The sequence below is a fragment of the Nerophis ophidion genome, linkage group LG09, assembly GCF_033978795.1.
Source record: "Nerophis ophidion isolate RoL-2023_Sa linkage group LG09, RoL_Noph_v1.0, whole genome shotgun sequence".
Lineage (NCBI taxonomy): Eukaryota > Metazoa > Chordata > Actinopteri > Syngnathiformes > Syngnathidae > Nerophis > Nerophis ophidion.
This window is the reverse complement of record NC_084619.1, coordinates 31596029-31617902: the sequence shown is the minus strand read 5'-3', so window position 1 is coordinate 31617902 and position 21874 is coordinate 31596029. Positions and strand designations below refer to the sequence as shown.

At 42.3% G+C, this 21874-nt stretch overlaps 1 protein-coding gene across 1 annotated transcript in view; it reads left to right on the top strand.

Annotated features, from left to right (window-relative positions):
• The window catches only part of LOC133559255 (regulator of microtubule dynamics protein 2), a 116734-nt gene extending 107771 nt beyond the window's left edge, over positions 1-8963 (top strand). Inside the window, exons 10-11 of the mRNA XM_061910843.1 lie at positions 2428-2508; positions 2592-8963. Of these exons, the coding sequence (XP_061766827.1) occupies positions 2428-2508; positions 2592-2645 (135 nt within the window). The 3' untranslated portion in view covers positions 2646-8963. The remainder of the gene's footprint in view (positions 1-2427; positions 2509-2591) is intronic.
• Positions 8964-21874: the final 12911 nt, after the last annotated feature.

The following is a 21874-nucleotide window of genomic DNA, read 5'->3' as shown; positions in this document are numbered from 1 at the left end:
ATCACTGAAAAAAGGTTGAGAACCACTGCTCTAAGGTACAGCCCCCGCGCTCATCTATTTATTCAGGAAGTCCCTAGTTAACATCACTGAGGCTACCTCTACAGTGGGTGGTCACACATATCATGTGAGCAGCTCAGCACGCACAATACATGATTATTCAGAACGGAATGAGCAGGGGGCCTTGTGGTTTTGCCTTGTCTCAGCTTTGTCTGCGTGCTGTCGTCTTATCCTTGTTGAGATACTTGAAGTCCGTCCTTGGCTGTTTTGCAGGTACGGTCTGGAAACAGAAACTGCTGCTGCGAGACAACTTGCAGTGGAAGATAACAAGTTGTGTGCCTTTGCACTGATAGAAAAGTACAATTTGAGCACAATAGATAATAACTATAGCAACGGCTTTCAAGCATAAGAGTTGGGTGATAACTTATACATAATTATTCTAACAGTCCCGACATCTTCGACCAGCGGACTCCAACAGATAACTTGTGTGCAATGGGCCTTATTTGCCCGTTTGCGCTTAGTGGGAAACTGCAATTTTTTTGGAAATGTCATCGCTCACAATCATTATGAAAGACATGAGTTTTAGTGCATTCTAACTCGTAAATAAAAGTCTGCTTACCTCCAAGCCAGTGGGTGCTCCACTATTCTGCAAATCAAATCCGATAAATAACCATTCAAAAAGCGCCAATAATACCCGGTTTGCATTTCGTGACCTGAATATTAACCAAGGTTTATTGATTTTGTTATTATATGTGTGGCGCCTTGTCTCTCGAGTGGTCTGCTGCTTTCTCGCTTCCTTGCCTCTTGTAAGTTTATTCTAAACAGACATCTCACCTGGACAGTAGATGGCTGAGGATGTATTCCGACAAGTTGGGACACTTTGACCGCCACTTCAATTCCGTTTCCTATTCTGTATGATAATTAAGCTGTAGCAACATTGATATTGTAAGAGCGAACACCCAAGAACTGTTTTGTTAGCGGAGGAACACATCACCATGCTACGGCATTAGCTGACCTATCTAAGTACATATTAGCTAAAGTATTAGCTCACATTTCAGGTTTTCTTTGTACACAGCTAGCTCGACAGCTAAAGTACTGTAGTGTAGGGTGATGTGCTGCATGTATAATGAATAATATTATAGTGACTTACTCGATGGACTGTTGTCTGTTTGGCTGAGCTGGTCAGGGACGTTTAAAGTTTATTTTGGGTAAGCATACCATTTTTTTGGCATAGCTTGGCTCAAAGTTCCACATTTACAGCGTCTAAGTCACGCCGATCTCATTCTCTCGGATTCCGTCTGCTCGCGCGTTTCACCCCGTTTGTTTTTGCTTCTATAACCAGTAGTTAATCCTCTGTATATTCATTTTTTTAAAAATAAGGTTGTAAATCCTCATTTGTTCAAAAATAATCATCTTCGTTGTCTGTTACCAAGTCTGCCCTGATTAGGACACACTAGCGTTTGTTTCCGGAATTAGGAACACGTTGCCGGAAGTCGGAAGAGCACTGCTTTGAAAACGGAAAAAAATGCTCCGGAGAAAAAAGTTCTGTTATTGCTTAAAATGACCAAAATTAATTCAATATTGTGCATATTACACAATTTTATGAACGTGTCTGCAATATAATTACTCTGAATGTGTTTATAAAATGTTGATGAGGGTTTTAAAGTTTTTGTAGAGGGCTTTGAAAGCTAAAACACTGACTCCCATTAACCGCATCTTGCAACCGTTTTTTTTTGATCATCTTTAAAATAAAAAAATAGTAAGGACGTATGTTCTTGTCTGTCAGAATGGTTGTGAACGATAGGCACGATTCCAAAAAAAAGTGCAGTTCCCCTTTTAAGTGATTTTATAAGCACTTGGAATTACACACAATTATCTTATTCATAATCTTCCATCTAGCATCCGGACACGCCCACCTCACGTGAAGGTGGGCTCATCTGGTTCATTTAATAATGAGGCTGAGAACACCTTTTTTTTGGCTTCGTGAATGTCATAGAAACTGAGTTTTAAAATGTTATTGTTAATCTCGCTGAAATCTGTGAAAGTCATAGAAATTGAGTTTTCAAATGTAATTTTTAATCTCGTTGAAATCTGTGAAAAATATAACACTTGTGAGCTCATATGTGACCAGTGTCTGGTTTATTTCCATAGCAGTGTGAAAAGTACAATTTCGTTTTTTTTTAAATAAGATCCAGGCCTCTTTCGTTGATTGTCATGAATCAGAATGTTTTGCAAAAATAGACATTTTTGAGTTGTTCAGAATAACCATAAATAGCTATTTGTAAAGGCAGAATGGTAACCAAGCTGCTGTTGAATTGGATATTTTTAACCTTTACTTAATGTTTACTAAAAGTTCATATTTAGCATGTTTTGGGTTACTAAGGTGGGCTGAGTTCATGAACCCCTCATTTTTTTCTTTCTATGTTACAGTGCTATAGAGATTTGGGACATAGAGAAAAGGCGAGGAAAATGTTTGAAGCTGCTTGTTCAATCCAAGCTGTCTCAAAAGAGGTGGGAACCTGCAAATATATTGAAAAAGTTTGGTTAGATATATTTTTCCCTGCAATGCACTAAAATAATGCAACTTTTCACAGGATGAAGAAGCACAGAAGGAGCTGGAACTTCTTTTCCCTGAACTCCAAGTGTAACACCTGGCAGACCAATTGTTATAGGTCCGTGCGTGTGCATGTGCGTACGTGAGCACATAGAGAGCAACATCAAATAAGGTGACGACTTGTCCAGGGTCTACGCTGCCTTCTGACCGAGTGCAACTGCGATAGGCTTCAGCCCCCTGCCACCCCGAAAGGAACATGTGGTAGAAAATGGAAGTATGGATGAAAGCATTTGTTGTCATCAATCAAGCAAATAGGCAGCTTGAGTCTGAGCCATCATGCAGTTTTTAGTGTAAAATATATATTATAATTTGGGCTGTCAAAAAAGGTATTTTTGTCTGTATTTAACTACGCTAACATTTTGGACTTCAGTAGTGCATGCGCATAATGAAAATAATCATGAAAATTGGAATAATCTAGACAGACGTGAATGGTGATTATTCATGATATAATAATTGGAAAGTGTGATTACTCCGTTTTTTTTATAGTCATTTGAGTTCATGAAATCATGAAAACATAGCCGGCGTGGTGTGTCCCTTGTAGTACTTGTGTTGCTTCAGTGTGCATCATTTCCAATGGGAAAGTGAGCCTTGTTGGTCCATTCTTGTGTCCTGTTAGTGTTGCTACCCAAATTCAACTCAATTCAAAAACTTAATGTATCTTTTAGGAACTTCAGGTGTGAGATTCAGGAGCATAGAAAAAAAGCACAAAGTAAATTCTACAGAGTCATGAGTCTACAACCAAAGCAGAGATCTGCTACAATGGTTGGTTACCCGCACACAACTTTTATCACATACCTGATTTTTTTAAATTACTACACACACACACGCACAGATTGTTGCTTCTGGCTTTTGTCTACACTCAAATGGGTGACATTTATTAATGGATTTTTTTTTTATCCGTCACACACTCACTTAGCTGGAATTGCATCTAATTGCACTTGCGACCATTAATCAAATCAACACATCACAGCTGTAGCCTTGATTTACTAAAGTAGAACTATGCACCACTGACAAATATGTGCAGCAGAGATCATATCTTTCGATATTTTGGGCACGATTGCCAATTTACAGTAGTCTTTAAATACAGCATAACAAAGTCATGTAGTATTTTGGAATTGTTTCTGTGGCCGGTATGGTTTCTTTGTTTTGGACACTCTCTAAAAAGATACATAAAGGAACATCACCTGGTGTCATTTGCACCATTCCACAAGGAGTAGGAAGAAGCAGGGTTGATTTATTTCTACCCTTTTCTATATCTTTAGCTAATAATTAATTTACATTATATATTTTTCATGAATGGAAAAGTGATGACGGAAGAAAATGAGTTTGCAGGTTAACCATTTTCTGTAGCAGAAGACAATTTTGTTTTAATTTTGTGGGTTGTGAGTGAATGTTGAATTATTAGGTTTGGTGGTGGTAATTTTTGGACTGTTTTATTCATTCCGAATTGTTTTCATGGCTCTGCTGTCAATGTAAACTTGATGCAGGTAAGGTGTGCATTAGTTTTTTTTTCTTTGGGTTTGTTTCATGTTTGCAATCATTTAAAGTCGGATTTTTTTATTTTTAAGTAATTATTTGTCTCTTCAAACATGTGTACATGTATGTTGAGTAAGGGCTGGGCGATGTGGCTTTTTTTTTTTAATATATCTATATTTTTTAGGCCATATCGCGATACACGATATATATCTTGATATTTTGCCTTTGCCTTGAATGAACACTTGATACATATAATCACAGCAGTATGATGATTATATGTGTCTACATTAAAACATTCTTGTTCATACTGCATTAATATATGCTCATTTTAAACTATCATGCAGAGAGGGAACTCACAACTAAGTCAATTGACCAAAACTGTCAATATTCTGGTTTTGTTCCGTTTTTGTATCACATCTTGTTAGTGTTTGACTTCCTTAGTTCCTGTTTGTTCGGTTGCCATGGTCACGCATTAGTTTCACCTGCTTCTTGTTTCCGGACTCTCACCTGTTTTTAATTGCTCCCCTTATCTAAGCCTGCCTTTTCAGTTGATTCGTCCTCGCTTCCTATCATATCACAACAACACTAAATTAAAATGCACTTTTTGTACAGAACGCCACTACAATAGTTTAAAACAAGTAAAGTGCACTTTAGTGCATGATGTCACACAAAATATTTCAATAAGTGTCAAAGAAAAATTAGCTGCATAATAGCAAATCAAATAGTGTATGTCCTTTGCAATGTGGTAGTTTACTGCGGACATTATCTCCTTTTGTTGTTGACTGTTTTTTTCATACGGTGTTGATCTGGAAATGTTTGCCTCGGCATTTTGATGGTGTGGGCATGTGGCACTGAATGGAGATGTTGAAATGCCGAGTAAGCACATTTTTTAGCATGTGACTTTTCAAATGCTACTTTTGGTATAGATAGATAGATAGTACTTTATTGATTCCTTCAGGAGAGTTCCTTCAGGAAAATTAAAATTCCAGCAGCAGTGTACAGAGTTGAGATCAATTTAAATAAAAGTCAAAAGTAAATAATGGGGGTTTAAATGGAAACAAAATAGAGAAATATTACAATAAGAATAAAAACTAAAAAGCAACAATGGGAATAAAAATATAACAGTAAAATAAGAATATAACAAGACAAAGTAGGCAGTAGTGACCATGTTATAAAAACGTATTGCACTGTTATTGTTTTGCATCCCCTGTCATCCTAGTACCCCCCGCCCCAGAGAGGAGTTGTACAGTCTAATGGCGTGTGGGACAAAGGAGTTTTTGAGTCTATTAGTCCTGCACTTGGGATGGAGCAGTCTAGCACTGAACAGGCTCCTCTGGCTACTGATAACGCTATGCAGAGGGTGACTGGCATCATCCAGGATGCTTACTAGTTTGTCAAAAGTCCTCTTCTCTGCCACTGTCACCAGTGTGTCCAGTTTCATTCCGATTGTAGAACCGGCCCGCCTGATCAGTTTCTCAAGTCTGGAGTTGTCCTTCTTAGATGTACTGCCCCCCCAGCACACTACCATGTAGAACAGAACACTGGAACCACAGACTGGTAGTACATCCACAGGAGTTTTTTGCAGATGTTGAAGGAGTGCAGTCTCCTAAGGAAGTACAGCCTGCTCTGTCCTTTCTTGTACTGATGGTCCGTGTTAACAGTCCAGTCCAGCTTATTGTCCACCCAAACCCAGAGGTACTTGAATGAGTCCACGGTCTGTACCTCAACTCCCTCGATCACAATAGGTTGTGACCGTGGACTCGACATCCCCAAGTCAATGACCAGCTCCTTGGTCTTTGATGGATTGAGCTGCAAGAGGTTCGTGTGGCACCAGACAACAAAGTCCCTCACCAGATTCCGAAACTCCTCCTCTCTGCCGTCCCTGATGCACCCGACGATGGCTGTGTCATCCGCGTACTTCTGGATGTGACACAGCTCTGAGTTGTAGCAGAAGTCAGCGGTGTACAGGGTGAAGAGAAGAGGGGGCTAGCACCGTTCCCTGCGGTGCTCCGGTGCTGCTGATCATTGTGTCAGACGTGATGTCCTTCAGTCTGACGTACTGTGGCCTGTCGGTGAGGTAGTTGAAAATCCAGGCAACCAGGCAGGGGTCCACTCGCATTTTGTAGAGCTTGTCCTGAAGGAGGCGGGGCTGGATGGTATTAAAGGCACTCGAGAAGTCCAGGAACAGGATCCTCACAGTGCCATTTCCCTTATCCAGGTGTGAGTGGGCTCGATGCAGCAGGTAAAGGATAGCATCCTCCACACCAACGCCTGCCTGGTACGCAAACTGCAGGCTGTCCTGGTCATGTTGCACCTGTGGTCTGAGGAGGCTGAGAAAGAGCCGCTCCAATGTTTTCATTAGATGAGAGGTGAGCGCCACTGGTCTGTAGTCGTTCAGCTCACTGGGGCAGTTCTTTTTGGGAACTGGAACGATGCATGACGTCTTCCAGAGGGTGGGCACTCTTCCCAGCTGCAGGCTGAGGTTGAAGATCCTTTGAAGTGGTTCACCCAGTTCTGCAGCACAGGTCTTCAGGAGTCGGGGGCACAGCTTGTCTGGGCCTGCTGCTTTCTTTGGCTGTAGCTTCCTCAGTTGACCTCTGACCTGGTCCGCAGAGATGACTAATGTCTGCGTAGAGGTGGTGGAGGGGGGTGCTGCCATGGCTGGGGGGAAAGTTCGTTGAGGGGAGCAGAAGAGGGGGTGGCTGTGATGGGGAGTGGGGGATGGAGAGGACACGGGCTGGTTAAACCGGTTGAAGAAGTTATTCATCTCATTGGACCTCTCTATTGTCCCCACAACATCTCTGGTCTTTGTCTTGTGGCCTGTGATGGTTTTCACACCTTCCCAGACCTCCCTCATGTTGTTCTGCTGCAGCATCTGCTCCAGCTTCTTCCTGTAGCTGTCCTTAGCCTCCCTCACGCGTCGTTTCACCTCCCGCTGTGCTGCTCTCATTGCCTCCCTGTCTCCACTCCTGAAGGCAGCTTTCTTTTTGTTGAGGACAGCTGTAACTTGTTGTGTTACCCAGGGTTTGTTATTAGGGTAGCACCGAACAGTCTTAGCAGGGCAGATCAATGTCCTCACCCTGTGGAAGCAGCACGTCCCAGTCTGTGGTGTTGTAGCAGTCTCTGAGGGCATCTTCCAATTCAGGGGACCACTTCCTCACATAGCAAGTGTTAACAGGCTGTCTTTGGACCATGGGGGTGTATTTTGGCCGCAAATGAACAAGATTGTGGTCAGACTTCCCTAGTGGGGAGAGGGGTGTGACCTTGTATGCATCCCTGACATTAAAATACAGTAGGTCAATTGTCCTGTTGTTTCTCGTGGGACAATCCACAGCCTGGTAAAAAGCAGGTAACGTTGAGTCCAAAGTAGCATGATTGAAGTCCCCAGAAATGACGAAAAAAGCCTCAGGCTGTTTTGTCTGTAGCCTTGATGTGATGGCGTGGATCTTCTCACATGCATTGGCAGCATCTGCCCTCGAGGGAATGTAAACACAGAGGGAGATCACGTGATTGAACTCCCTCGGCAGGTAGTATGGCCGGAGGCTAACAGCTAGTAGCTCCAGGTCCGGGCAACACAAGACTTTCTTCACAGAGATGTGTCCTGGGTTACACCAACGGTTGTTAACATATATGATGAGTCCCCCACCTTTTCTTTTCCCACATGCTTTCGTGTCTGTCAGCTCTCACTGCGGTGAATCCCTGCAGGTCCACGTTAGCATCCAGTACCAGGTGGTTTAGCCATGTTTCCGTGAAGATGAGCAGGCTGCTCTCTCGATACGCACGCTGGTTTTTTAGTCCATGAAGCTCATCGATCTTGTTCGACAGCGAATTCACATTCCCCATGATGACGGAAGGAATGGATGGTTTGTAGCGCCGTCGATTTTCCTCACGCTTAGCCTTTAGCTTAGCTCCCGCTTTGCAGCCCCGAGGATTCTTCCTTAGCTCCGCTGGAATGGAGTGTCGAACACCAGTTCGCCCCATCATTTTCAGACTGAGCAGCTCCTCTCTCGAATAAGAAAGAAAGCTGCTTCCTAGTCTTTTAAAACTGCCAAAAGTATCCATTGGATATATACAGGGATTCACTGTCTTCAAGGAAAACATAAAAAAGATAAAAGATAAAATGTATGTTTGTAAGATATAATAAATAATAATTATAATGCTTGTGCCCCACACTTGACAAATTAAAGTTGTCTATTCGACATATTCCTGCTTGAAGCCGAATCAGCGCCAGACGATGGAGTCCTTGCTGGTTTTCTTGGGAATTAATTCTTCCTTCATTTGTTACCAGATTCCCACCTTCTCTCTCTCGTATTACCACTCGCACGGCTTCGCTAGCATCACAGCTAACCTTACCCATGCTGCTACCTCTCTGCTCCATGAGGGGGTATACGTATGTGATGTGACAGTATGTGACGTATGTAAGAAGGTGCGCTTACTGTCTGTGAGAAGGAGACACAAGAAGGAGTGGGAAGAGCCTGTAGTGTAATGCCCGCAGCTAAAAGCAACTGCGTGAGAACGTATAGTCGAATATCACGATGTAGTCATTTTAGTTTAGTTTAGTTTAGTTTAGTTTAGTTTAGTTTAGTTTAGTTTAGTTTTCTATATCTATATCGCACAGAGACAAATCCGCAATATATCGTGTATATCGATATATCGCCCAGCCCTATGTTGAATGTATTTTATTATCAAGATGAAAGGTTTTAAAGGTGCAGGTACACTACATGGAGGCGCTACTTTCAGTGTTTCCCACACCATTACAATCTATTTATGGCAGTGGTGGGTTGTGGACGTGGAGTGGGCAATTTGTTTATATTTGGCCATGTGGTGTGATGTGGCATTTTCAAAAAGTATGTATAAACATGGAAATCAAAACCAATATTTGTTGTATCGCTTGTGTGTGTTGCTTTTATTAATTTCACAAACAAAACTGAGCTGCCTGTGAGTGCTTTTTAAATGGGGAAGGGCAGGTTCCTGTCTTCGGAGTCGACAAAACGCTGTTCTCTACAATTGTTGCTGGTCATTTTTAAAAAAGAATGTCTAGAAAGCTCTGATTACTAGCTAAATAAAGTTACAGAGTCGCTATGTTGACAACGCCAATCCCTCCTGTTAAAATGTTGTAATATCTTTATGAGCAAGGGGTAAAAGGTAGCGACCAATGTGTGGCCCCGCCAAAAATAAATAAATGAATGTATGGGAAACACTAACTTTACTGAATCATTAATGCTACTAGCATAAATTATTAAATCTGCAAATGTGATGCCAATTTGCATTTTGTCTTGTTCTAAGATTTGAAATACATCTTCTTTGAGTAACATTATTTTGAAATGTATGATAGTTTTCAGTACATATACATTTTGTACCAGGACTATATTGACATTTTTTCCCCACATCTGATGTAATCAACATGTTTGCAGGTCTTGTCATGTCTCTGCATTTTCCTTCCGTGTGTAGAAAATAGTCACATCCCAAATAAGTGACAATATTGTAAGTATGGCCGTTCTCGATCCTGTGCATGACATACACTCATTTAAGATGACTGCAGAAATATGTTTTTCTTGGGCTAATTGAAGTATAGTTGTGCTTCTAATCTTGATTATGGTATTGTACATTCTTGCCCCATGAACTGAACTTGATTGCATAAGAGTACGCCACAGCGTTTACGTGTTCTGTCTCCTTAAGCTCAAATTCCTGAGGATAAATTGTTTTCTTTTTTCTTTTTCTTTCTGTAATTGTGATTATTTCCTTATTGTTACAATCCCAAAGATTTACAGTATATTGTGAATATTTGCAACTACAGTACTATTTTGTTGGTAATAGTGCCACAGAAGGATACCAGTGATGGAGTTTTGAGCAAAAGTGTTTTGATGATAACCATTTAACATAATACAGTATTAAGGGTGTCCCAATTTGATAATATGATATCGGCAAACAAATTTAAATTCAATTATATTGTTTTACATCTAAAAAATCCAACACAAGCAGCCCTTCAGCTTGTTAATTTGTGCAAAGCTCGACAGCCAGTTGACATCGTAAGTCCACCAATAAGCACGCAAGGTTTTCTTGTATTTTAGTATTGTCATTTCCAAAATATAAGCATGATAGGCTACACCAGCTACTAGGAGCTAGCACAAAACTACACATATACAGTATGTAATAAACTGTCCTTAACTAAACTATATATTTTTGAATTGAAACTAGTTTCAAATAAATTTAGCTGCATATTACTTGTCGATACAAATTCTCCAAGGCAGAAGTGTATCAGAACATATCCAGTAAAAAATGTGTCCGCATCATTCAACTTACTGTGTCATGAGCTTAATTTAACCACAAAAAAATTGGAGCCCAGTTAAAGTCACATTGTTTAAGGAGCACACCTTTCCAAATTATCAATCATACACATCTTTTGAGATGTAATGCGATCATTTTGCTTCATTATTATGATTCATTTTATGTTATTTAAAACAAGGGGGAAGGAGACGGCACGACACAGGAAGTATCACTCAACAGGGTTTATTGAGCTTTGATGAGTGAGTGGAGTGTGTATGCTACTATGTGTGTGCATGCAAGGTTATGTGCAGGAATTAACAAAATAGGATGACCAGGAGTTTGTTGTGTGTGTTGTTTGGAGAGGCAAACAAGTCCACAGGGGCTGAGCCGAAAGAGGTCCGTGATCCTAGCGGGAGGTCCGTGGGGCTGGAGAGAGGCGTCCTGAGGTCCGGGTTCAAAGCGAAGGAAGTCGAGAATCGAAGTAGGCTGTCCGGATCCAGAGAGCAATCCAGGGAAGTGTGGCGCACAGCTCACTTCCAAGGTGACGGAGGATATGTCAGACAGAGAAGTACATTCCGGCGCTGGATTGTCGGCTGCGTGGATTGTCGAGCCTCATCAGATCCAGGTTTTGCCGATTGCAAATTACACGCAGCCACATAGGCGCGTGGCCGCGGTCCAAGCAGGGTGCGCAGGGGTGTGTCCGACTGCACCGTTAGCGGCGCTTCTTGCTGCTCCAGCAGCAAAGGGTTTGACAGTATGAGCATGCTCCATAACAGAACCCCTGCCCTTATGCGAGGCTCCTGACAAGCGCTTGAGAGATCCAGGGTTGGCCCAGTAGAAGTCCTCCAGCAAGGTAGGAGGCCGGCACCCAAGACCTGTCCTCTGGTCCATTCCCCTCCCAATCGACCAGGTATACCAGTGCCCTACCCTGCCGACGGAACCTGTGGATCTCCTTCATGGACCTACCGGGTCACCGTTATCCAGGATTCTATAGAGGGCGCAGGGGAAGAGAGGGGGGTGGTGGGCTGGTTTGATTTGTGACACATGGACCGCAGGGTGTCGCTTAACGGAATTGGGAGTCTTTGGCCCATAGCCAGACTTGTTGACCGGGAGCGTATGATGGTGCCGGGATGTGCCGTCGGTTGGCACTACAACACATTCTTTCCTAAACCCTTATGAGGGCAGTACGGGTGGTCTTCCAAACTTGGTGAGAGCGTCTGATGTGTTTGTGGGAGGACGGGACGGCCACTTCGGTCTCCTGTTGGGGCAACATAAGAGGTTGATACCCGAGAGAGCACTCAAAAGGAGAGATACTGTACCCATAGCTGAGCTCTTCATTGAGTTGTAGGCATATTCAACCCAGGGCAGAAACTTGCTCCAAGATGCGGGCAGCAACATAGCGCAACACGGTCTCCAAACCTTGGTTAGCACTCTTTGGCTGCCTGTTACTCTGGAGATGGTAGTCCGACGTAAGGCTTATCGTGGCCCTAATCCCTTTGCAGAAGGTCTGCCACACCCGAGATGTTAACTAGGGGACACAGTCAGACGATGTCCATGGGGATCCTTGACAACATGCACTGTAAGTAATTTAGCGGTCTCGGAAGAAGATGGGAGTTTAGGCATTGGAACAAAATGTTCGGCTTTGGAGAAGCGGTCAATAATGGTTAGAATCGTAGTGTTACCTCGGGACAAGGAGAATCCAATGACAAGGTCCAACGCGCTGTGAGACCAGGGGCGACTGGGTACAGGTAGGGGTCAAAAGAGGCCCGTCGGCGATCTTTGGAAAGACTTGTTGCGTGAGCAAGTAATGCAAGCGGCGATAAACTCACGGGTGTCCACTGCCATTGATGGCCACCAGAACCGCCGGCGGATGAAGGAGAGTGTGCGCTGGAATACTGGATGGCAGGAAAAAATGCTGGAGTGCCCCAGGTTCAACACTTTAGGTCATAGCTCCCAAGGCACAGTTTGTTGGGGGGTCCGCCCCATGGTCCCGGGTTGGAGTGCAGGGCGGTCCGAATCTGGTCCACCATTTCCCAGGTGACCATGTCAACTATCCTAGCTAGAAGAAGGATGGGTTCTGCATTGGAGGTGCAGGCAGGCTCTTCAGTAAACTGCCGGGATAGGGCATCAGCCTTAGTGTTGTAGGAGCCCAGCCTGAAAGAGAGGGTATGATTGAAACGGCAGAAAAATTGTGCCCGACTAGCCTGCCGGTTGTTCAGCCTCCTGGCTGAACAGATGTGCTGTAGGTCAAAGTTAAAGTTAAAGCACCAATGATTGTCACACACACTCTAGGTGTGTGTGACATGTAATTTAAATTAGTTTGCTCGTTGATGATTTTTTTAATGTTTGGTTTTATATTCCATCCATCCATTTTCTACCGCTTACTCCCTTTTGGGGTTGCGGGGGGCGCTGGCGCCTATCTCCCCTACAATCGGGCGGAAGGCGGTGTACACCCTGGACAAGTCGCCGACTCATCGCAGGGCTGGTTTTATATTGTGTAGTTATATTTATATGGTCATTATTATTCTGTGACTGTAAATTGTTTGCCTGTTTTCTTATTGATGCTTTTATTTTTTTATTTTTGTCTGTATTCTGTAGTTATAATTATATGCTTTTACTTGTAATTGTATTGAGTTGTGGACCCTAGGAAGACTAGTGGGGTTGTTGTGGCAACCAGCTAACGGGGATCCTTAATAAAAAATCAAATCAAATCTAAGTGTGGTGAAATTTGTCCTCTGCATTTGACCCATTCCCTTGATTACCCCGTGGGAGGTGAGGGGGGCAGTGGGCAGCAGCGGTGCCGCGCCCGGGAATCATTTATGGTGATTTAACCCCCAATTCCAACCCTTGATGCTGAGTGCCAAGTAGGGAGGCAACGGGTCCCATTTTTATAGTCTGTGGTATGAGTCGGCCAGGGTTTGAACTCACAACCTACCGATCTCAGAGAGGACACACTAACCACTAGGCCACTGAGTAGTGGTCAGTGGTCCGTGAGGACCTGGAACTGGTACTTGGCTCCCTCGAACCAGTGTCTCCATTCTGATAGGCCCCATGGACCGCCAGAAGCTTCCTATTTCCGGCATCATAGTTCCGTTCTGCTGGTGAGGCATCTGGAAAAATATGTGCACGCTGGGACAGTACAGCGCCAATCCCAGCATCTGAAACATTTACTTTGACGATGAAAGAACATTCAGAGTCCGGGTGAATGAGGACCCAATCAGAAACAAAACTCTTCTTGAAGCTCTTGAAGGCCATGCCGGCCTCTCGGATCTATTGGAAAGGAACGTTGGTTGACGTAAGAGCATGGAGTGGTGCGGCCAACGTACTAAAGTCTCGGATGAAGCGTCGATAGACGCCCTTGAATCCCAGGAAGTGTCTTAACTCCGTCCGGGTCGAGTGCTGGGGCCACTCTAACAACGCCTCCAGCTTCTTGGCGTCTGCCTTGATGTGCCCCTTCTCAGTAATGAAGCCCAGAAAATCCACACATGGTGCGTAAAACTCACATTTCTCGGCTTTGACAAAGGCGGTTTTCCAGCAGTCATTGAAGGACAGGACGGACGTGTTGCTGGTGTTCCTGCAGAGTTTGGGAACAAATGAGAATGTCATCCAAGTATACAACAACAAAGCGGTCAGGTATGTCCCGCAGGACGTCATTGACAAGGGCCTGAAAGAGGGCTGGGTTAATGAGTCCAAACGGCAAAACTCTATACTCGAAGTGGCCGATGCGTATTGAAGACTGTTTTCCACTCAGGTGGGTGTGTGCCTTCCAAGATGGCGCCAGTATGTGCTTTGGCTACCGTCTCTCGCTGTCAGCTCTGTTCGTTTTTGTGTTGTTTGCGTCTATTTTCGTCTCTTGTCAGCTCACTGCTTGTGTATGACTGCCAAACACTGTTGGATCTTTGCCCCTCTCCCACTGATATGATCAACTTCGACATTAGTTTTTCGACGTCCCAGTCAGCTTTTTCACCTGGCCGGATTCCTGCCTTCCTTTCCCGCCTCGTGGCTCCTCTCCCCCGTCGGAAGCGTCTCCGGCGCCGCGGTAAACGTGGCGGCTAGCTGGTGAAAGTTAGGGTACTCCTGGCCCGGCTTCCCGTGGCTTCCCGAAGGAGGAATGGTGCGGTATCCGGTCTCCTCCTGCACCCGCGCTCGATCGATCCCTTCGGTTCCTGGCTTGTTTGTCTCGTTGGTTTGGAGGATGAGGCTTGCCGCCGTCGCTCCTGCTGTCCCCTCCCCAGGAGGCGCAGGGTGGATTCCCACCACCTGCGGGCTGTGTGTCGGGCCCCACCTGAATTAGCTGCGCCCTTGGACGGGCTGGGCCCCGCCAGGTTCGGTCTTGTGAACGCAAGATCTTTTTTTTTTTTTTTATTAAATCAACATAGAAATATACAAGATACACTTTAAGTTAGTGCATCACCCCCCCCCCCCCCCCCCCAAAAAAAAACTCCCTCCCCCATTCACACTCATCCACACCCACTCACACAAAAAAGAGTTGTTTCTTTCTGCTACCAAAATTATTGTTCCCACAACATATATAGCACACTCTGCAAGGGACACAGTCCCTGAAACACACATGATTGTGTGTGCCGCCGGTCCACTAACATTATCATTAATTACTATTTTTTATGTAATTGTTTTATATTAATTTACTTTCTTTTATACAATAAAATGTTTTTTTATTTATTTATTTATCTTATTTTATTTTATTTGTAAAATAAAAAAAGGACCTTATCTTCAACAGACCAGGTTGTTAATGAAATTAGACTTGTCTAAAGTTTTTTAAAACCAGGTCCAGTCCAGATAATGTCCACGTTGGGCTCAGCAACACACACCCTCATCCATGTACAACAACAACAAAAATTAGGGAAACAACAGATTGCATATAATTTATAAACAAAATTACATTTTCATAAAAAGCATTTGTGTATAATCCATATTATGTCCAAGTCTGACTCAACACACACCTTCATTTTGTACACTCAAAAATAGGGAACACACCAACAGATAGCATATATGTTGCTGTTGTTGCATATCTATAGACATTATTACATTTTCACAATAAGCCATTTAAGGATTTCCCATCTTTTTTCATGTTTTTTGGCATCATTATCGTTGTCAATCATGTATCTTTCTAAAGTTAAAAAACACTGAATACATGTTTTAAAGAAAGTAATACTAAATACTGAATCTATTTTTGGCCTTAAAAATAAACCTTTTACCAAGTACTATAATTAAATTGACTAAGTCATGCTTGTCAATAAACTCTCGTTAAATAACAGAAGCTATATCAAGCTTCATAAACCAACCAATCCTTGAACACATTTTTTCAACTTCCACCCATAAAGAAGACACAATAGGACAATACCAAAACAAATGCAGAGTGGATTCAGATTCCTGACAACAAAATCGGCAATCATCTGACTTGGTCATATTCCATAGTTTTAACATTTTCCTCGTGGGTAAGAATTTATAAATAATTTTAATTTGAAAATAACGATTTTGCACATCGATAGTAGTTTTGTAGATTAGTTTGAATATGGCATCCCACGGCAAGGGGCAGTCAAAAAAGTCCTCCCATTTTCCATATGTGTTGTATGGGACAGCCTTCAAAGATTTCTTTATTAAATAAAAATTATATATTTTTTTATTCATTTTAGTTCCTTTTTGCCAACTAGAATTTCTTATTAGAGGTTTACAAACTAGTAATTTAGTAGTTCTATAATTAATGTTTTGTTTCCCACTTTTCCTAATTACTCCAGTTAGTTGATTAAAAGAAAAGCTTGAACAATCATCACCATACATAGTTCTAAATTCATCATACTTCATAATTTTACCATTCACATTGACAAATATTATTCCTCTTTCATACATATTTTTCCAAAAGAAAGGCTTTCCATCTATTAAAATATTACAGTTCATCCATATTATCTGTTGCAAAATATTGTCTCTTTTGTTTGGCACATGAAATTGAAAACACCAACGCAAGATCTTTGACAAACAAAACATTTATCCTGAAGGATTTCTTAACTTCTCGCGGGTGGCGGACTTGACTTCCTCTTTGTGACGGAAACATGGCTGAGAGCCGGTGAGTCCGCCCCTTTTAATGAACTTCTGCCTCCGGAGTGTTCCTACTTTAATTCTCTGCGGTCATCCGGTCGAAAAGGAGGATTGCCGTCAGATCCGCCTGCAATCCTCCTTTTCACGCTTCGAACTGTGCATGTTTGAGGTGGAGGGGGCGTGGCCTCCAGCTCCAGCTGAATTTCGGGGGATTTTCGGGAGAAAATTTCTTCAGGGAGGTTTTCGGGAGAGGCGCTGAATTTCGGGAGTCTCCCGAAAAATCCGGGAGGGTTGGCAAGTATGCTTAAAAACATACTTTTATTCCATGGCTTTTAACACTGAGTAATATCCATCCTGCAATGGCGCCCTATTGTACACCTGCTGTGAACCTGATTTTATGTTTTATTTATTTTATTTTATTTTATTTTTAATCATGTTCTGTTTGTGTTGTGTTGTGTTGTGTTTGCTCGGTTCTCGTTTTTAACCTGCCCATTGTACAGCACTTTGGCTACCCCTGTGGTAAAATTTAAATGTGCTTTATATATACAGTAAAGTTGATTTGATTTGATCCCCCTCCTTGAAGCCATGCCGGCGGGTGTGCGGTCTTGCAGAGGCGTTCCCTCCATCGGCAGGGTGACCAAAGACTGCTCGAAACTCAGCTTGAAAAGCAGCATGGCCGTGGTCTGAGCGGGGCGTGGAGGCGTGTGTCCGGCTGTTCTCTCAGCGGAGCTTCTTGCTGCTCCAGCAGCGGAGGAAATGACATAATGAGCATGCGCCAAAACATCATATTTAGAATTTCTTGTCATCATGTTGAATTTGTTAGTTCATCTATTTGTTGTTTAGCTCCACCTCACTTTATTAAACTTCACCATTATGTCGTTCAGTATCTTCTTTCTGGCTCACGGCTCTTCTTGGACGTTAGCAACAGTGAGTGGTCTTGTTTGCGATTTTCAGCAGTCAGAACTCGGGTCTTTCAAAGGAGGATAGTGCACCTAAAAAGTCTTCACGGTTCTTCACTTTTTTCAAACTTAATGTTACGGCCTTTTTCCAAAATTAAATAAATACATGTTTGTCCCCAAAAATCTACAGACAATACCCCACAATATTAATGTGAAAATGCTCGTTTTTTTGTTGTTGTTTTTTTATTTGTTAAAAGTAAAAAAAGTATTTACAGTATTTGCTACATACTTTGTTGAAGCACTTTTGGCAGCAATAGGTTGCATTCACGGCACATCCAGGCACTTTCAGGTTTCAGGCGATGGTGTAGAGCAGGGGTGTAAAACGTACGGCTCACGGCTTGTATCAGGCCTGCGAACAGGTTTAATCCGGGCGGTCCACAAACTAAGCATTAATCCGTGAAAGACAAAGTAATGTATTTCATGGATATAACAAGTGCCGTGCTGCTGTTATTGTGACGCTAATGAGAAAAAGGATACGTTTTTTTTATTTAAATGGATTTCCTGCTACAAATATTAGTCAGTTGTTTTTATGCTCTAAAGTTCATATGTTGTCCCATTATTTAACTAATGTCCCTGTTGTTGAGCAATGTTTGCTAGAGATATCAAGATTCAGTGTATGCTGTTGAGCCTACGAGAGATTTATTCATCGAGTTTATCAAAATTTTAAGGATATTTTCTTGATGCTAACGAATATCACCAAAGATGCAATAATATGGTCATCCGTGTAGAACAAAGCACTTGGCTTTCTGCAGAACAACAACTTAGCTTTTAGTTTCTGTGATGAATATCTAATAAAAATACGGTGGATTAGACCATCAATTACAATATTTATACTAGAACCTAACATGACGTTAGTTTATTTGCACAAACAGGTCTTTGTAGTTATATTTAGGCAGAGCAACCAAAAATGAACACAAACTGATGAGATCCCTTGTCCTTTTTTTTGTTTAGTTCTGCTCTCAAACACTACAAATATAGTAGAGAATAAACTCGATTGCATCACAAAGTTTCTCAAACAATTCAAATGTTCAGATAAACACTTTTACAAAGTGATCGCTGCAGACACAAGCATGGTCTGATTGCGTTCCTCAAGATGATGAAAGTGATATTTTTAAGAGACATTTTCTTCAACGCACTTTCATTTTTCCCTGACTTTATTACCTTTATGAGCCACTTCTTTCGGGACTCTATGGAAGCTCTTTCCTATCTCTCTATTTGAATGAATAGAGAGAACAGAACAGCAATTTGGCATTTTATGATCAAACTCTCCACCCACTATCACCTACGCTAAAGCTGCTTGACCATCGTGTCAATTAAGCAGCGAAGAAGAAAAACAAACATGACATCATATGCAACTCAGCTATTACAGCCTCAAGTCTTTAAATATGAAAACACAGTTTCGCCCATTCCTCTTTCCAGCACCTCTAAAGCTCCCTTAGGTTGTATGGGATGCGTTGGTTTTCATCCAGGATGTCTCTGTACATTGCTGCATTCCTCTTACCCTCTATCCTGACTAATCTCCCAGTTCCTGCCACTGAAAAACATCCCCATAACATGATGCTGCCACCAGCATGCTTTACAGTAGGGATGGTATTGGCCTGGTGATGAGTGGTGCCTGGTTTCCTTTAAAGAGTTCATTCTCTGTCTCATCAGACCAGATCATTTTGTTTCTCATGGTCCTAGAGTCTTTCAGGTGCATTTGGGCCCATTTTCTTCTCAGAAATTGCTTCTGTCTGGTCACTATCATACAGGCCTGACTGGTGGATTGCTGTAGAGATGGTTGTCCTTCTGGACGGTTCTCCTCTCTCCATAGAACATACTTGCCAACCTTGAGACCTCCAATTTCAGGAGGTGGGGGGGCGTGGACCGCTTTGTTGTTGTATATACATATATATATATATATATATATATATATATATATATATATATATATAATACTTGACTTTCAGTGAATTCTAGCTATATATATATATATATATATACATATATAAATGTATTTGATTATATATATATATATATATATAAAAGAAATACTTGAATTTCAGTGTTCATTTATTTACATATATACACACACATAACACTCATCTACTTATTGTTGAGTTAAGGGTTGAAATGTCCATCTTTGTTCTATTCTCTGTCACTATTTTCCTAACCACAGCTAGACTCTCTGGCAGAGAAGAAGTCTAGCAAAACTCCAAGCCATTATGGACAGCACGTCCCACCCAGTACACTCGGACCTTGCGGAGAGAATGAGCACGTTCAGTGGAAGGCTCAGACTCCCAAAATGTAACACGGAACGAACGACACAGGAGGTCCTTCATACCGACAGCCATCAGATTGTATAATGCATTTGTTCCTTGACTGCACTTAAATGTAGAATATATTTATATTATTCATATATTATATATATAATATATTACATATATTATATTATTTATTATTATCATTGTTTATTGTGAGCGAACTGTGGTGCTGAATTAAATAAAGTACATTATATTCTACATTCTATTCTATCTACAGTAGATGGCAATATTGTCGTGTTTAAGAGTGTCACAAGTTCACAACATTGGAGCTTACGGCAGACAAACTGCTTTACGGTAGACGAAAATATGACTGCTGTTGCTGTGTGTTATTACCGGGCTGGGAGGACTTTAATGAAACTGCCTAACAATAAACCCACATAAGAAACCAAGAACTCGCCCTTGATCATTCTACTGTTATAACGTCATTGGGCAGAAACTTTCTTTATACTGTGGGAAAGTGGACATGAAAACAGACTGTCGACACGTCACTCAGGTCCGCTAGGAGCTGGAGGGGGCGTGGCCTCCAGCTCCGTCTGAATTTCGGGAGATTTTCGGAAGAAAATTTGTCCCAGGAATTTTTCGGGAGAGGCGCTGAATTTCGGGAGTCTCCCGGAAAATCCGGGAGGGTTGGCAAGTATGCCATAGAGTCATGCTGTAGCTCTGACAGTGACCATCGGGTTCTTGGTCACCTCCCTGACTAGACTAAGATGAATGCAGCAAAGTACAGAGACATCCTGGATGAAAACCAACACTTCCATTCCAGCATGATGGAGCTTAAGAGGAATGGGCGAAACTTCCCAAAAATAGGTGAGCCAAGCTTGTGGCATCGTATTAAAAAAAAATAAGGGGCCGTAATTGCTGCCAAAGGTGCATCCAGAAGGTATTGAGCCAAAGTTGTGAATAGGTATGTTCATATATGTGTTATTTGTAATAAATTAGCAAAATTAAATTAAAAACATTTTAAATTGTCAATATGGTGTGTTGTCTGTAGATATTTAGGGACAAAAATAAATGTTTTGCATTAGAGAAAAGGCTGTAACATAGAGTAACTAATTGTGGACAAAGTGAAGCGCTGCAAATACTTTCCGGATGCACTGCAGTTTCTCACGCTAGTTTTTTGTTCAAGCACATGATGTCAGCAAACAGAGCTGTAATTATGGGGGACGGCACAGATGGTATTGCGGCGTTGCCAGCAACCTGATGGTTCCACCTTCCGCCAGCCAAGTCACAGCCTCTGTGTCTTTGGGCAAGACACTCCAGCGCCGCTCACACTGGTGCATGAATGTGGGTGAATGTTTGGCAGTTTACCTCAGGGCAGCTGTGGCTACATATGTAGTTTTCCACCATCAATATGTGAATGTGGAGTGAATGAATGATGGCTTCTCAGTTCATTTAATGTCTAGAAAAGTGCTATATAAATTGAATCCATTATAATTATTATTATCATGGTCAAACTCTGTAGTCATACAAAATGCCAAAACAGCTCAAAACTTAAAAACTGGTGCATTTTATTTTTATCCGTACCTTAAAGGCCTACTGAAATGAGATTTTTTTACTTAAACGGGGATAGCAGGTCCATTGTATGTGTCATACTTAATCATTTCGCGATATTGCCATATTTTTGCTGAAAGGATTTAGTAGAGAACATCGACGATAAGTTCGCAACTTTTGGTCGGTAATAAAAAAGTCTTGCCTGTACCAGAAGTAGCAGACGATGTGCACGTGACGTCACGGGTTGTGGAGCTCCTCACATCCTCACATTGTTTACAATGATGGCCACCAGCACCGAGAGCAATTCGGACCGAGAAAGCGACGATTTCCGTATCAAATTGAGCAAAGAGAAAAGATTTGTGGATGAGGAAAGTTAGAGTGAAGGACAAGAAAAAAAAAAAAGACGAGGGCAGTGGAAGCGATGCAGATGTTATTAGACACATTTACTAGGATCATTCTGGAAAATCCCTTATCTGCTTATTGTGCTACTAGTGTTTTAGTGAGATTATATGGTCGTACCTGAAATTCGGAGGGGTGTGGCCACGGGTGTGGTGACCGCCAGTGTCTCCGTGGGAAGCCACGTTTCTCGACGAGGCAAGGCAGCCGGGCTGAGATTTTTTTATTTTTCTACTCCTCCACGGTGTAAGCATCCGACGGTCGGGGGCGGCCGGTGGGAGGGGGCAAGAGAGTCCGCAGCTGCAGAAAGAATGACG